At 38.6% G+C, this 17,384-nt stretch overlaps 2 protein-coding genes across 4 annotated transcripts; one reads left to right on the top strand and one right to left on the bottom strand.

The window, feature by feature from the left end:
- The first annotated feature begins 458 nt into the window (after positions 1-458).
- Positions 459-6,834, top strand: LOC131326139 (uncharacterized). Of its 2 annotated transcripts, none has more exons than XM_058358755.1 (4): positions 459-638; positions 829-2,508; positions 2,931-4,033; positions 6,500-6,834. In XM_058358755.1, the coding sequence occupies exons 2-4, from the start codon at positions 1,012-1,014 to the stop codon at positions 6,615-6,617; spliced, it is 2,718 nt and encodes a 905-aa protein (XP_058214738.1). In that variant the 5' UTR covers positions 459-638; positions 829-1,011; the 3' UTR covers positions 6,618-6,834. The 2 variants fall into 2 exon arrangements, with proteins under 2 accessions (XP_058214738.1, XP_058214737.1); XM_058358754.1 differs by having other exon boundaries at positions 465-638; positions 6,497-6,834.
- Positions 6,835-9,354: 2,520 nt separating this feature from the next.
- Positions 9,355-17,154, bottom strand: LOC131326138 (uncharacterized). 2 transcript variants are annotated; one of them, XM_058358752.1, is made up of 6 exons: positions 16,897-17,154; positions 14,300-14,425; positions 13,901-14,097; positions 10,982-11,179; positions 10,468-10,527; positions 9,355-9,754 (listed from the first exon to the last, which is right to left on the bottom strand). In XM_058358752.1, exons 2-6 carry the CDS (start codon positions 14,418-14,420, stop codon positions 9,590-9,592), a joined length of 741 nt encoding a protein of 246 aa, XP_058214735.1. In that variant the 5' UTR covers positions 14,421-14,425; positions 16,897-17,154; the 3' UTR covers positions 9,355-9,589. The 2 variants fall into 2 exon arrangements, with proteins under 2 accessions (XP_058214735.1, XP_058214736.1); XM_058358753.1 differs by lacking the exon at positions 16,897-17,154 and adding an exon at positions 16,822-16,896.
- Between the last annotated feature and the right edge of the window lie 230 nt (positions 17,155-17,384).

Raw genomic sequence — 17,384 nt, 5'->3', positions numbered from 1 at the left:
TAAAACGATTCTGAACAAATATGTGATTAGAAGTCTGCATCCAAAGTATTACTACCATTGTAAATAGCAAACAAAACATAATAAGATGCACCCTAGGTAGTATAAGGACATGTATATAGGCATGAGAATTCCAAAATAGGTGTCCTATCCAAGTCCGAAAATGAAAAATAAGTGCACTATCCTAATGACATGACAGATCGGCCTTCGATTGCCCTGAAATAGGATGCAAGGACTGAGAATGCAAGCGTAGGACTTTAATGCGAGCGTAGGACTTTTAGAAGGATTACGTGGAGACTAAAATCATGGCAATATCAAACCAACCGGTTTGATCTCTTACCCGGTCGAACCCAGCCCACCGGTTCGGTAAATTACCTACATATACATATATATACATATATATATATATATATATATATATATATATATATATATATATATATATATATATATATCGATCTCCACATTCCCTCGTTTTCTTCTTCGTGTTTTCTTCTCTCTTATCTTTTTCTATCATCTCAGTTTCTTCGTTGGTAAAAAGAAATAGCACGGACCGTCTCAACGACCGTCGTCATCTCGGACCGGAATCCGCCGACACCACCACCGCCGTTACCCCTCTGTTATCTCCGGTATTACAATCGGTAAGTCTCCTCCTCATTTAATCCTTTCGATTTTTGATTCATTTCCTCCTACCTAGGTTTCGTAGCTCCCTCAATCGACGCCTTTTTTTTTGCAAAACTAAAATTTCATCAAGATTAGTATTCTTGATCGTTCTTATCAAGATTAGTATGTCTTATTGATCTTGGATTTTCATTGCCATTTGGAAAATAGGTCGTATTGAACAACTCTCGTTGGTAGGGTTTGGAGCGATTCTATTTCTTGGAAATTTGAATTTGGAGGAGAGATAAAGTTAGGGTTTTCTGTTATTTGGGAAATTGCAGAGCTAAAGTCAGGGTTTGTGTAATTTGGTTTTCTTAATTACGGGGAAGATACGTTTTTGGGGGTGAGAGGATAATGTGTATACTCTGCGTGATTCAGAAGTGGTCACGACGGGTTGCTACCATGCTTCCGTGGTTAGTAATTCCACTAATTGGCCTGTGGGCCTTGTCCCAGCTGTTGCCGCCGGCGTTCCGATTCGAAATCACGTCGCCCAGGTTGGCGTGCTTCTTCGTATTGTTGGTTACCCTTTTCTGGTACGAGATACTAATGCCGCAGTTGTCCGCTTGGCGGGTGCGAAGGAATGCCTGGATTAGGGAGAAGAAGAGGTTCGAGGCTATCGAAATGCAGAAGCTTCGTAAGACGGCTACCCGAAGGTGTAGGAACTGTTTGACCCCGTATAAGGATCAGAACCCTGGTGGGGGACGGTTTATGTGTTCCTACTGTGGACATGTATCGAAGAGACCGGTTTTGGACCTCCCTGTACCACCTGGATTGGGGCTCTCAAATTCTGGGATTTTGAAGGATTTGGTTGGGAAGGGTGGGAAGATATTAAACGGAAAGGCATGGTCTGATAACAGTTGGGTGTGCGGTCAAGAATGGATAGAGAATGGTAATTGGGTCAGTGGGTCTTTTGCTGGAAAGTCTAGTTATGGGAGGAAGAATGGGGGCGGATTTTTCAGCGGCGATGACCATTGTATGGCCGATAATTCTTATTCACGGATTCTTATTTTTGCCTGCAAGATATTGACAGCTTTTTTCTTGAGCATTGGATGGCTCTGGCGGAAGATCACTAGGGTTAGTTCATCTAGAGATGACGCTTCATCAGATGCAGAGCACAAGGGGATGTTGGCTAAACAAGGAGAGAATGGGGGGAACTCTCAGGAGAGTAGAGGAGAGAAAGCTCGCAGAAAAGCTGAGGAAAAGAGACAGGCTAGAATGGAGAGGGAGCTATTGGAGGAGGAGGAGAGAAAGCAGAGGGAAGAGGTTGCCAGACTAGTGGAGGAACGTAGGAGACTGAGGGGTGAGAAGATGGAGGTTGAGAAAGATCGTGGTAGGAATTCAACTGCTGCCAGGGAAAAAGACAGTAAGAAGGAAACAGAGAAAAAGCGCCAACAAAAAAGGAAGGAAAAGGACAAATGGTCTAGTAAAAGCAACTCGGATGCAGAGGAACTGGAAAAGAGAGCAGGTAAGGAAAGTGAGCGGAAACGGGAGTTTGACAGGAGGACTGATACTGATCGAGGGGAACATCACAGAACTAGTACAGAAAGTGCCAAAAACCTAAGCACAGATACGGCACATGGGATTAAGGGTGCTAGTGCAAACAATTATAGCCGGGTAAATGCTGGAACACGATACCTGGACCGTGTGAGGGGTACTTTTTTATCTTCTTCTAAAGCATTTAGTGGAGGTGGTTTCTTTGGAAAGGGTGTTAATACTCCTGCTGCTACTGTTTCAAGAGAAAACAAGCCTTATGGTTCTGTAGATCAGTTTCAACCTTCTGCTAATTGGAGAGAATTATCACAACCCGCGAAAGCAATTCCTAATGGTGATGATAAAACCATCAACCGTCCTGTAAGTTATCTTGCTGCTCACAGATACATGTTTTACTTTACCGACATGCTGCATTTGATCATTGGCAATGTTTAAAAGGCATGGAACTACTTAAGTGATTGTTTATTAATCTTCGATTATTGAAGGACATAATGTCTAACCTTCTCCAAAAGTATGCAGTCAGGATTATAAGTTAGAAGGTTCTATGTTTATGCATCTTGCCATGTGCCCTCATCTAAGAGATTTTATCTGATACTTTAAACAACCAGATCTAGCACAACACTGTAGATTACATTATCCTTGCATACTGCATGAAGTTGGGATGATTCTCCTCTAGAATTTCAGGATATGCAAGCCAAGATTGTATGCTTGCTTGGTTTTGCAATAGCATGCGGAGGATTCGCTTACTTTTGCTTTATGTTTGTGTTGGGCTGTTTATGCAGGGGCTTATTGAATCACAACCATTACCAGCCCCTAAAAAATCATGGCAACAGCTATTTACTCGTTCATCAACTGTTGCGCCATCCACTAACACGAACGTCATTAGTAGACCAAATGGGAAGTCCCAAGCAGAAGTTCAAAACCCGGCTTTTTCTGGACTCTCTTCTTCTGTACAATCGTATGATAACCCCATTAGTTTTGGACTGCCCTCACCATTTACCTTACCTACCTTTCCTTCCATAGCAACAACTAGTAGCACAGTTCCTCCATTAACATCTGAAGCCATGTTTCCTCGCATCAGAGAGGCACCTCGTGATTATTTACCCGAAGATGCTGACATTTTTGAAGACCCATGTTATGTTCCTGACCCAGTATCTTTGCTTGGGCCCGTTTCAGAGTCACTAGATAATTTCCAGTTAGACCTAGGCAGTGGATTTGCAACAGACACGAGACTAGAAAAGCCACGTCCTTTAAAGAACATATCTGCAACAGCTGAAGTGAACAGGCTATCACCAATTGAGTCTCCGATGTCACGCATTCGAGTCTCTGACGGCAGGCATTCTAATTCTAGTCGATTCTCAAGTTCACCCAAGGCCCAGGATGTTGTTACCTCCCCATTAAATGATTTAAATACTGCAACTGATAATGGAACATGGCAAATGTGGAGCAGTTCTCCTCTTGGTCAAGATGGTATAGGTTTGGTAAGTGGTCCTGGGAGTTGGCTAGTATCTCCAGAACTGAACAAATCAACCTGGGATGATATTGTGCATCCTATGGCTCAAAAGACCATGGCATCACTTTTCACAAGAGATGATCAAACTCTTGCTGGTACGCATTCTCCTCAGAAGGTTTTCCTTGGCAATAGCCAAAATGGTGGTTTCCTTGGCACTAGCCAAAATGTTGGCACCTTTCATACTTCTGCTCCAGGTTCCACTGATGATCCGTGGTCATCAAGTACTTTATTTGGACCAATGCCAGGAGCTGACAGCCACGTCTCTATCAATCCACGTCAGGAAGCCTCTCAGAAGGAAATGATGTATGGTAGTCCCAATTCATCTGCAACTAACGGTCCATTTGAATTTTCTCCAGCTGATTGTTGGGCCAAGTAAGTAATCTACCCTGATAAATTCTCTCGATATGTGATTGCCAGCTTTAGTCAATGGGCCAAATGGCAAAGTATTGATGTGCCTTTTTTTCATTAGTGAGACAATTTTATAGTTTGAGTGAGTATATATATCATAGGCCTTCCGTATTATTGAGCTTTGAGATGGAATTTGTTACCTCTGTGCAGCAATTTTTAGTTTGAGTTATTTTTCATACACTTATAGCCAATAAAAATTACGAGTGTTGCTTATGAGTCTCTTTTACTACATATTGATATGGGCTGTATGTGATGCGGCAAATCTTGTTTTAGTACAAACCATTTGAGCTCTGAAGTCTATGCAAACACCAAGACAGTTTTTCCGACATTGGGAATTACACGTTGCCACCTGCCACGTTAGAGACTTCATATTGCTTTGCAATGCTGAGAATGTTTACACTCTTAGCTTATGTTTAAAAGTACTACTCCCATGTGTCCAAATTTCTCTGTCATTTTGGGAAATCTAACTTCTTAACAGAACAGAATGGTTGCACTGAAATAGATGCAAGTATCCAAAAAACCCATAGACATTTTTAAGCTATATGGAGGCTAGAATTTATAGTTAAATTTTAATGACTTCATTTCAGAAGGCTTATACTGTTGGAGCTTTACAGATTTTAGTACCACTTAATTTCACTTATAAGTTGTATTCCCTAATAATATGTAGATGTTGTATGCTTAATCCCTGAACTATCAGTTGCACCTATTTAGTCCTTAAAGTCTCCTTATTCATTCCTAGGAAGTCCAATTGCTAACAACTTTTAATTTCATCGATGGAAATCATCCAACTTGCACGTGCCTGTTAGCATTGAATTTTAAGGGCTAAGTAGCACTTTCTCATTTCCACAACTGTATCCTTTCTAGAGGTTCTGAAAAACTACTAAATATCTGTAAACATCCCCTTTTTACCTGAGGTACACAACTATCCGCAATCTACAACATTTTATATGCACTGTTGCTTCAAAGAAACTTAAGGCGGGGGTTTAGAAGTCCCCCTACTGTCCTCATCTCACTCACGCTTTTCATATTGGTGAGATCGAACAAAATACAAATGGTTAAGGGATAAAACTAGATTTACCCTTTTAGCACATTGACATCAGCTTACTCAGACATGAAAATAACAAACTTAATCCTGGTACCAAGCCTTATTTTTGTTAGACCACCCAAGTATATACAGAAAGCTCCCTCCGATGTTAAATGAAGTTTCTAACCACTTCATGAATTCCAGGGCTTCTGTTCCCCGTGTACATTTTTGTTGTCATTTGACAATGAGTTTGACTGAAAGGAGTTACGATTACCAATTCTTGTCGTTCATGTTTTCTGCACTTGGGGCGTTTTAGAAATTTCGGCCTTTTGTATGCTGTATTTTTTTTATTGCCTTTGGCTGACCTCTGGACTATGCCCCAAAATGCCACTTTATTTAAATAAATGTTTGTTCTTGAATTGCTTTCAATTTGAAGGTGACTTGGGCCATGAATGGGTGCGTTACGGTTTTTTTTTTGTTGATTTGGTGCATTGAAATTTGAACTTTCCAAGTGCTAATTCACACGCTCACTCGTAGAGCCTACTCATATAATCCATGCTCAAACTATGAAAAATTGAATTGCCATTATCAACCCAAACTGAATACCTATATTTAAATGGTACACAGGAATACAATTTTTTTTACAAGTTCTTGTCTTCAAGAAAATGTTTATACCAATGAGCTGTAGTGGTTCACACTTCACAGCAAGAACTGAGAAGCTAGGAATTCAACCCAACCAAAAAAATTTCAGGGGCAAGTCATATATGTTTGAGAGAAAAGAAGTTGAACCTCAAGGTAGTCATGATAGAGGAGGGGAAAGAAAATTATGATACTAATATCTTAATAGAGTGTCTAATCAAGCATTTGGCTCTTGCCCTCTTAACAATTTCTTCTTGACCTTTAAACCTGCTATGCTTGGAAGTTGGAACTGATTCAAAATGTCTTCAACAGGATGTATGCATTTGTATGGTGGGATATGATGCATACTTGCATTAAGAAATTTGCTTCTCAATCCTGACTATGCTCAGATTTTATTTCTTGTACTTGCATCTCGTGTCTGTTTGTTGTGTCTAACAGTTGACAGTTGACACACACCTGTTGAAGTGGGGTGTATCTACCTTGTTCTCCTTTTTGGATATTGGTTTTGAAGCATGTGGTGGATTTTGTTTTTCTTATTCAAGTTGGTTGTGCTAATCATTCTAAGTTTCTTGTCACTGCTTTACTTGAATGATTTTTGTCTCCTTACTATAATTATGGTGTACTTGTTGTCTTGCTGATTGGTTCAGTTTGTTAGGTTTGATTCGTTAGACATGTTTGGCATCTGTTGTCATTATAATAGTTGAGCCTTTTTAAGACTTATTTTATTGGTTACCGTATGCTTATTTCCCTTATGTTTTGCTTAGCAGGAAGGAGTGGGCTGTACAGAGTTCAGGTGAAGGCATCGGAAACTCGTCGATCCCCAGGCCCCATATTGGTGGTCTCTATTCCACACCAGATGTACAGTCACTTTGGTCGTATGATTGAAAAAAGGAAAGTGACGTGAGTTATGCGGGACTTAAATACACCTTTTCTGAAGGGGAAAACAGCCTCTTTTGGAAGAGTTTAGAATACTGAACACTGTATCTCCTTTTCTTCTTTATAAGGGGGATTTACTTACAATAGCATGATTAGTATAACACACGCATGCACTAGAACATCAGGTAAATCATTTTCGCGTCAATTTTATTTCCGTCTTCTTTTCTTCTTCGTCTTCTTCCCCCGTTTTGCTTAATCTAACCTTTAGGTCCGCTTGGGGCGGGGGATGATTTGTTATTTTTTAATGGGTAACGTAATCATTGCGGGATGGGTAAAATCATACTTTGGGTTTCGTGTCTCTGATGCGCTGTTGAGTATGCACCTGATAACATAAGAAATGGTGACACTCGAGTTAATTGTTTTCAACATTCATCTTCCCTTTTCTCAGTAAGCTAGTAGTTGTCGCTAATTTTTAACGACATTCATCTTCCATTTTCTCAGAAAGCTAGTGGTAAAACTATTTGGAGATTCTGCTTATATAATTTGCGTAATCGATTGAGGCTCTATGTAGATTGGGAAATTTTATCGAATATCAGCTGGGGAAAGATGGCATACTTGGTGTTAAGGATATACTTCTCATTTCAGCGTAGATGTGCGAGAAATTGTCTTAGTCAATGTGTCTTTGTGTATTGCATGGGTGAGTTGAGTAGTTGTCTCGCGATGGAATGCCGTTCAATTTCCGCTATTCTGGACATTTGCGAGCAACGTAGGTCTGAGCAACTCATTTCTAGAACTTGACCTTGCTAGGGCTATGACTTGTTCGGCCTATTTCAAAACAGATAGTATCTGATGCAAAGCATACTTCTTTGACTAATAATCCAAACTATAGAGCCCATGGCAATTTGGGGAATTTCTATCCAGTTATGTACGCCTCATACGGTGTGGCCTATGTTTGTGGTCCGACTTAGGGGTGTGCAAAAAACCCGTAACCCGTCCTGACCCGAAGGGTCTCGGGCGGGGTTGAACATGTTGTTCGGTCGGGTACGGGTTTATTTTCTGCTAAAAATTAGATTTCGGTTCGGGGTGCTGTGTTCTTACCCAATCCGACCCATTCATATAGATTAATTCGGTTTTGGTCCGACCCGACGTAAAAAATTCGGACTCGCGGACGGTTCTTACTACTTGTTCGGTTCGGGTTTGGGGCCAAAAATGATGTTACCCGACATGTCAGGGTCGGGGCCAAACCCGACCCGCCTGACCCGTGCACACCCCTAGTCCGACCTGAAAGAATGCTTATTCAAGCATGTCTGTCCAGTTGTAAACTTGAGCTGACGTTCCAATCTCGTTATGGATTGTGCCCTAGAATTGCACATGCAGTAGTAGGGTGCAGTCTGAGTCTAAAAGTGGGGTTGCAAATGAACCCAGATGTTCGTTCGAGAGCAGCTCGAGGCTCTGCACGGTTTAGGCGCGTTTGAGATTTGTTACTGTTAGGCTCGTTTAGGAGTTAGAGACTTGAGCTCGGCCTGGAGTAGGTTCGGGAACGCTAGGCCATGTGTCACTGGAAAAGCTGGATTGAGAGGGATAGTGATTCTTTAAGTCGACGACATTCAGTCTTTACTCCAACTTAATCTACCACCCCCTTCGATTTTGGTATGAGAATAAAGACGAAGAATAGGGATATCATCTCAAAATTTTCACTCAAACATAACGTTCTCTCTTTTAGAATGGTGCATACAGGTACTGTTGCATATATTATCGTTTCGGGTTTACCGCAATATGAATCTCAACAGTATATTTTGTGTAATCACAGGATTTGAAGTAGAGAAATAAACCATGTACGTAAATGTATCTCAACAGTAATTCTAAGAGCAAATTAACATAATTAAAGTCCTAGTCTATTTTTTATTTTTTTTCCAAGGAAGAAAAATACACAGGTTACTTTTGTCGATATAGAATATGGCCTGTACAGCACAATACAAGCTGAGCCAGTATGGTTTGGTACATCTTAGTACTCGTTATATCAAAATTATGGGTCCTGTTATAGTAACGTGATCTGTACGGGTTGATACGGTCAGAATTGACAATTTTGATTGTAGTTCTAATCACGAGATCACAAGGAAACACGGGACTAGACTGCTATTTGAAACTTGTCCAATTCCATGAAACTTAATACATAACCAAACAAGGCCTTAGGAGACCATTACTACGCCACTATTTGAGATTTTCTGGTTAAATGGCACCATTTTTTTTTTTGCAGTCATCGCTCACTGCAACTTTGTAGGTAACTATTAGACCTATCCTACCAACAGGTTCCGAGCATTGGTTGTAAGCCAAAAGAGAGATTTTCTTAGCTTATTTTTGTCTTTATTCAATTTTTTTTACTTTCAATCACTATATTTTACTTTTCCAATTCCTCTCGTAAAGACGAACAAATAATCCACAAAAACTTGAAGCGAAACTAGCAAATGCGAAAAAATTAAATAAAGGGGAAAAAAAAAAGAGCCAATTGGCTTATTTAAGCCAAACCAGCCCAAAGCAATATGATCCCATTATATTTATCAAGGTAAAAGAAACCCAATCCAGAGTGTGAGTTCAGGTTTTGCAGGATAAATATGTTCCAAAACCATATAAGAATCCAACCATCATGATTTTTGATATGTTTTAAGAACTCTTTCAAATGAATGGTTACAATTTTTGACATGGTTTAGGGCGGCGCAGTCATTGAAAAGGAATGCAAAGAATCCTCTTCAAAATGTCAACTTCACTTCCTTGGAAAATGAATATATTCATGTCTGTGCTAAACACAAGTAAAAAGCTTTTGAGTATCAATAGATGCCAGTTTACAATCTTCAAATATAAATAAAACAAAGTAGTTTCCAATTGACCCCCCCTCCCCAAAAAAAGAAAAGAAGAAGCAATGTACATTATGACACCTTCATTATATACATTACCACATCTTTAATCTGGTCTCTTTTTCTTCCTTACATTACAGAAAGCATGGGTGCTTTCTCTATCAGGGTTGCTTGATTGTTGTTTGCAGAAGGCGAATCACAGGCATGGATTGCATTGCACATGTCTGTGTTTTCAAGAAATTGCTCTGCGTTGGAAAGGATCAATGGTCCATACTCAAAAACCAGCCTCTTACACTGCCCAAAGAATGGCAATAACATACAATCAAATACGATTATGTAGAAGAAAAAGAACAAAGAATAAATGTAACGAGAGTCGCAAAATGAACTGCTCATCTCTATAGACAAAAATTCAACCTCAAAAATCAAAATATCAATGAAAATGCAGAGAAATTGCTAATCATCTTATAGAATGTTCTTTCCTATATCTTTCAATCTGATGGTACCATCTTCAGGAAACTAATTATGGGGTTGCCTGTGGTTCCCAAGCATTCAAGCACGTAGAAAAACATTCAAAGAAAAGCAAGTCCTCCATATGGTTTTTGGCCATACCTTAATCAGGTTGTGTCAACTAATTGAGTGACAGTCATATCAGAAGGTAGCCAATGGATTACTGCTGTCTGGCTGTGGATTTTTTGCGCAGCAAACATCAAATAATTCTCACATTTTCTTTATTGGAGTACTAAATCTGCCATCTAATTTAAATTCCTTTCTGGCTTTCTTAGTCAACATCATGATGCTAGGGACTTCTTTTTTTCTTGGTTAAGTTCATGAGTATGATGCAAGGGACTCTTACCAGTAAATCAGCTAATGGAAAAGTGTCAGACGAGAAAGCATCTCATGACTCTTGTTGTCAGCCGAGATCAACTTCAAGCTATATATGCAAATTCTAACCCTTGGATAAATAATTTAAAAGACTTCCTCGGAATAAGTTCATGAGAAGTCCGTACCTTCTTCACATGGCCTTCCATAGCATTACATGCCTTCAAAAGTATCTCAATTATCTCCAACTGAAACGAAAGCCAAAAATAAATCTGTCTAAACTTCTTGCCTCTTGGCATTAAAATGCATCCATGTATAGTTTAACAGGCTGAAATTTTTAATGCTTTAAGTCAAAATGGATATAACTTTCCAGGTCTACACAAACAAGTGAAATACGAATGCAGTATACATATGATTTTGCACTTCATTTTCTAAATGATACTCACATATGATAGCAGGTAGAAACAGTGCAACTAACTGAAGGCTGAAAAAGAATTCTTATTTGCCTCAGTCGGGGTAGATACCATGGGATTTGTTGCAATTTAGTAGTTTGTGTAACTTGTGTATGTTAACTCTACATGTGCACTATTGCAGCACAAAATAGAGCTCTGTAAGCAGTGAAATGTCAGATTTGCAGTTGTAAATTAAAGGAAACAATTGGTAGTTGTGTGTTGGGGATCAGTTGATCATGCATGCTAATACCTGTGTGTCCGGATCTTTCAACTTTAGCAGAATTTCTGCAACAGCATGATGGCAAATTTCGCACTTATCTTCAGATTGTGGCCGGGAAGTCATTACCGCTTGTTCACAAAGATTGACCTTTTGACAGAAATCTCCAGGTTCCACCGATCCAACCTGATCGAAGAACAGGGTAACATAGTAGTCCACCAAAGTAATGCACTGCCAACAGAATAAAATTCGCAAGTCATACACAATATTCTTCTTTCAGAAGAAACAAAATCCAAAATAAGGGCTGCGTTCTTTTGAACTTATAAGTGTGGAACTTATTTCGGTGTTTTTTACTTTTTGTAACTTTTTGTTTAGATTTTTAACATAATTTTAGGGGTTAACCATTCGTCTCGACGAGACGAATCGGAAAAGTATAAAAATATGGGCCAATGTTGAAAAAATTCAAATAAGACAACACTTAAGCTCCAAAAGACAGCTATTTGATACTTTTTTCAACTTTAGTGAATTTTTTTTGATCATAATTTTATACTTTTTAGACTTCTCTCGCCGAGACAGATGATTAATTCAAAAAAAAAATCACGCAATTCTAACAAAAATTTAAAAAAGACGAACAAAATAAATGAAACGAAGAAATAAGTTAAGTTTGAAACTCACCCAAAGCATCCGGAATATTTTAAATCTAAGAGATGTTACAAAAGATTCTATGCATGCTTGAGTTATATCTTTCAGCTTTCATTACGTAGCACACACTTAACTGCTGGTATATTTCATAATCACAACTTGAGAATTCCACAAATCTATTAGTATAGTCATTTCAACTAACTCTTATCCAAGGTATACATTATAGAGCAATACACATCATAACAGGAAAACCATTTGAAAGAAGGATTTTGAAATGTTTTCAACTTGCATTCGTCTGAACGAGGAGAGTGGATACATTTTTACACTTGGGGAGCATTGTAATATATTGCACATTAAAGAAGCCCTATCAAGTTTCTCCCATTTTTCCTCCGATGGATATGCTTCCCTTTGTTGCCCGGCCTCAATCAATAAATGGCCATCGTGTTCTTTTGGGTCGAGCTCACTTAGTGCTAGCACTCTCAATTGTTCAGGCATCTTCACGTGAGTCACCCTAGAACCCGTCCCTAGGAGCAATTACTTGGTCAATTCTTTCAATATAGAATGCCGTTTATATCTAGGCACTCTAAATGGCTTACTCCCCCTCGAACATCACCTGTAAATTCTTCTACTCTCCAACTCTTGGTCATTCTCTAAGTCATTGTCGAGACTTAGAGAATGACAAGATTTATTGACGATGTTCGAGGAGGATCTAGTCAGCCATTTAGAGTGGTTAGATAAAAAAGGGCATTCTATCTTGAAAGAATTGACCGAGTTATCGCTCCTAAGGAGGAGTTCGAGAGAGAATCACGTAAAGATGCCTGAACAATTAAGAGTGTTGGCACTAAGTGAGCTCGACCCAAAAGAACATGATGGTCATTTACTAATTGAGGCCGAACAACAAATGGAAGAATATCCAGCGGAGGAAAAATGGGAGAAAGCTGATAGGTTTTTTTTAATGTACAACAGACTACAATGCTTGTCCAAGAGTCCCAAGTATGAAAAGGTATCTACTCACCTCATTCAGACGGATGCAAGGACGGAAAGCAATCCAAAATCTTTGGTGACTACCAAGGCCAGACGCAAGACTTTAATTTAGGTGGGTGAATATAAGATATTGTTATCACATAAGAAAGGTGTTGAGTTTGGACACATTAAAACTACTATTCTTTTATTGGTTCAATAACCACTTGTATAATAGTTTACACAAATGCACACCACAAAGGAGCACATTGTTTTTTTTTAATAGCCATCCACCTCCTCAATGAACGGCTAGGATTAATTTCATCCAACGACCCACATTTTTCTCCTCGAATCCCCCCTTAGACAATATCTTTCCTTTTTCACATCTTTACAATATTGCAGAACTGTCCACACAAGTTTAACAAATAGCCGAGTTTTTTCGAAACTCTCTAACTTCCTTCTAGAACCTTCCAAAAAGATATAGAACATTCTCCAATATTTTAGACCGTTCTAGAATAGTTTAGATTATTGTCCATCCTTCTAGATATTTCTCCACCGTTCTAGAATACTATAACACTCTTAAACCTTTCGAACTTTTTTTAGGATTTTCTAGTCATTATGGATTATTCTAGATCATTCGAGAGTCAAATATTGACTCTCAACAAGAGTTACATATTACAAAAAAGGTCCTAAGAAACATAATTGTAGATATTTTCGATCAACCTACGCAATTATAAAAATGTATATTTATATAATTGTAGATGCATACAATATTATACCCATAGCTATTTCAAAAGATATAGTCATATGACTCATATTATATTTAATATGACTTTAAGAAAAAATCTAGTACTAATTTTTTTTTTTATATAGATGCATACAATCTTAAGAGGACGCTTATGAAACTTTTGAAAAAAAACTTGAATGGTGTGGATGTTAGATATTTTAAAAAAAATGTTGGGCGGGTGAACTAATAATTTTAACTTTTTTAAGACAAAAACTACTATGACTCTAAAGAAATTTTCAAACTTGGGTAGGGCGGTTGCCCAGTCTCATCCGCCCCTCGGTCCGTCATTGGCAACTATCAAGGAAACAAGCAGTTTGAGGCCTAGTATTTTCTAGTGAAGAAAAGAAACCATCTAGTGACGGCTGAAATCATGTGATTGCAAATTTTTGTTGTTGGGCCATTATGAGAAACGAAAAATGTCTAATGAATCTCTATAATGTATCAATCCGACAAGGTGAAGAGTTAGACTGACAAGCTGTAACAAAGCAATATGGTGAATAAATTAAGTTCCTGACAAGCTGTAGCAAAGCAATATGGTGAATACTTTAAGTTCCTGTGACCACCTGCTGCTCTAAAGAGCGCAACTGAGAGCATGTACTGTGAAGCATTTCAATGATCTCCGTCTGAGTCTTGTCTTCCTCAAGGTACTCAAGTGCCTCAGCAACAAACTCTTCACACAAAGTGCAGAAATGTGAATCCTGGGCAAGTTCTTCTGAAACCTTTAGTCCCCCTTCTGACTCCAGCTGATTTATCTGCAAAACTGTGGCCAGAAATACTGATTAATCTAAATAGCTTTGAACGAGTTCCAGAAAAAATCAAAATTTGCTATAAACATTACAAGAATATTCACTTCAGCCATCCTAGAGAAATTATGATATCTGTCCACACCGATAAATAGTACACCTATAATTCAAGAAACAATTTAGTTCTCTGGCATGGAAATTCACAGTTGAAAGAAGTACCTGAAACATCGAATGTCACAGTTTCTCTACCAGATTGACCGACACTCATTAATTCTCTAGCATCACAGGCACGGCTAGCACTGAAAACTAAAAGAACTAAGAGCCCAACTTTCACATCCATGGTACCTGAGGTGAATCAATTCAATTTCAATCAAAGAAGATTTAAAGAAAAGACTATCCAACTATCAACCCAATTTATTAGCCCACATAGGTTAGAGTCATGAGGTGTCAATAATAAGTACATCCTACAATACAGTAAAGTGATTAATAAGATACAGAAACCAGCACATGTGCAACTCGAAAACTCAGATCAAAACTCATTTACAGTATCGAGAAATTTCGAATGAATAACATCTGCAACTTGAAATAGTCCATCATGCATTTCTTATTTGGTCATCTTCGTATTTCTACATCAACTCCACGTTGATATGAATCCTAGCTGAGGCACTAATCTGCAATGCTTTTTTTTTTTTTTGCCTCAAAATATGCTGTGTCTTTTTTTGGCTAACTCTGTATGGGATCAGTTCTTTCCGATATAACTTACAATTAAACGAAAAAGGAAATCCAAGATGACACAACATAAAAAGAAAGTCAAAAGATTACAAAAGCGGAGTACCAAGTATCACTTGTGTGAGCTCACAAGAACATCACAAACAGTACTGCACTGTTTGCAAAATATACTGCAAACTAATTTCACATGTACCCAAGCTCCTCAAGCTATTTTGTCAAACTAGAGGTATTCCACCTATATACAGAGCTTTCAATACCACACCATAACCTACCTTCCCAGTGTTGAATCAATTTACTTTTTCAAGTAAAAAAAACAAATAAGCTTAAAACTAAAAGCGGATATCCCGCTGACTTTTGAAGCACAATTTAAGAGGTGCTTCTCAGCTTAATGGTGAAGTGGGTCCCATTCATACTGAATGCGTTATATCAACTCCCAACTTGCCCTCGAACTACGGATCAAAAAAAAAAAAAAAACTTGCCCTTGAACAAAAGTGACAATTCCAGGTACTTTTCACGTCAACACTTGTAGAGCAACCTTTGCCAAGCACATTCACTTTTTGAAATATTAGTTGTAAGGGTGAAAATCTAGGCTTCGAAGATGAACAAGAGTGCTTCATGTTTTCGAAGGAACGCAAATAAGAATGCTTCATCTGAATCATCTTGAACAGATGGAACATAAATTTATAATATAAGACATCTACTAGACAGCCCACTTGTGGTGATGGTATTGAAAAGATTCATATGTTGTGATATAGTTTAATTCAGAGCAATTAGGTTTTCCCAAGGAAATTTCCTTGCAGCACCCCGTGATAAAGAAATGACAGGAGAAGATTTTTGGTAATTGGAATCAATGAATGTTTGCTGTCTCTAAAACAAAAATTTTCCCCTTTGTTACTCCAAGAAGTAACGAGGGTAATGCACAGCCGGGCTCTAGCACAGATAAGTGATGACAACTTCCGAAGCAGCGTTCGCATAGGAACAAAAAAAAAATGGAGATCAGTAGAAGACATAACTGGTGCATTTGGAAAGCAATTACCAACTTGAAACTGTACGAAAGGACTCACAAAGAACAATGCTGGAACCAATGGACGCCGAATCTCTTATGGTGCACTAATAAGCTCTAAAACGAATTTAGACACAACAAATTCTCCTACATGTAAAATTAGCTCACGGAATCACAAATCAGTTGAGGTAAGCTAATTTCAGCCAAGTACTCAGCTCGTCCATCGTGGAATGTGCAAAATTGCAAAGTGGAGGGGGTTGACCTGAGTTCACCAATCTGATCCAAGACCATCTATCTAGGTTTGCTGATTTTGGGTTCAAACATGAGCCTAACCGGGCCGGTAAATAGCCCATGTCAGACATCCCATACTTCTGAAGTCTAATGCTTTTGTCATCAACACAGCCAAATAGCCAATTGGTATCTCCAAAAGTATAAACAGGGGATTCATGCAACATGAAAGGCCAATAACAACTGCAGAAGCTTGGCTTGTTTTGACATCCAAGCTCAAATCCCAGCATACCTAAGTGGGTGGATGAGCTCAAATAATCAAACAATTCAAGCTCAAATTATCACCAAGTGCGTTGTTCAATCAACGCATATGTGTCAAACCACGGTAAGACAATTAATCTGGCCTCAGTTCATTAGGTTAAAGATCCCCTCATTTATGCTCCTCCAATTCAATTATATAATCAACAAAACTTAAATTGTTTCTTTCAGTCAACATATCAGATTTCCCTGTGAACCCATATTCAGTTGACAACTTTTATACAATCAAAGAATCTATCAAATCTTTGGGTTTTTTTTTTTTTAAAGTAATCAAAGAATCTATCAAATCAAGCCCACTAACAAAAACCAAAACCTTCACGAATTCCAAACAAGATCAAAGATAATGAATCAGCAACCAATCAGAAACGAATAATTCCAACTCCCAATTATATGCTCATACCCACGTACATATAAGCACACACATACATATCTTTGAGAACAAAAAGTAAATAGAAACACTTACAAGAAAGAAACCTGAAACCCAGATAAAGAACTTAACTTTTTTTCTTCGGCCAAAATAAAAGTTGAAAGAATTTACCTTTTTGCAGAAGTTTTTGGATGCCCAAATGCGTTTATACGGATTGTTAGAGAAGGGGATGAAGATGTGTCGGAATCGATTATTCCTTCCTTGCAAGTAATGGGTTTTGGGGAGAAGGCTGAGCTGAATGGCGGTTGGTTGGGCTGCTCCTGGAATGGTAGGTATTACGCAAGTCTACCCACAAGTTCTGCTCCTGTGCTCCATTCCCCTCCAACCCAATGTCTTCCATTGTCCACTCATCGTTCGACATGTTAACACCTATTTTTAATTGTTGTATATAAATCAAACCAATGTGCGATTTTTTAACAATTGCGGTCAGTTCGGGTTTGAGCCTCACCCGACACGAATTTGTCTCGGGTTTACGGTCGGGTTGGGTGGATAATGGATTCGCTCACAAAAATTCGATTTAACCGAACCCAAATTGAACGCCCAAACCGCAAGTAGAGTGGAGTACAGTTGGCCTCCCTTACATAATCTCAAGCACATGG

This window comes from Rhododendron vialii, chromosome 5a, assembly GCF_030253575.1.
Source record: "Rhododendron vialii isolate Sample 1 chromosome 5a, ASM3025357v1".
NCBI lineage: Eukaryota > Viridiplantae > Streptophyta > Magnoliopsida > Ericales > Ericaceae > Rhododendron > Rhododendron vialii.
Note: the sequence above shows the minus strand (reverse complement) of the source record. Positions and strands in the feature narration are given on the sequence as shown.

Excerpts from the sequence above, each read along its gene's own strand:
- LOC131326139 (XM_058358754.1), top strand. The coding sequence starts at position 1,012 with ATGTGTATACTCTGCGTGATTCAGAAGTGGTCACGACGGGTTGCTACC. Across the intron at positions 2,509-2,930 it reads ATAAAACCATCAACCGTCCT|GGGCTTATTGAATCACAACC; the intron begins GTAAGTTATCTT and ends CTGTTTATGCAG. Across the intron at positions 4,034-6,496 it reads CCAGCTGATTGTTGGGCCAA|CAGGAAGGAGTGGGCTGTAC; the intron begins GTAAGTAATCTA and ends TGTTTTGCTTAG.
- LOC131326138 (XM_058358752.1), bottom strand. The coding sequence starts at position 14,420 with ATGGATGTGAAAGTTGGGCTCTTAGTTCTTTTAGTTTTCAGTGCTAGC. Across the intron at positions 14,098-14,299 it reads TGTGACATTCGATGTTTCAG|TTTTGCAGATAAATCAGCTG; the intron begins GTACTTCTTTCA and ends TTCTGGCCACAG. Across the intron at positions 11,180-13,900 it reads TGCGCTCTTTAGAGCAGCAG|TGCATTACTTTGGTGGACTA; the intron begins GTGGTCACAGGA and ends TTCTGTTGGCAG.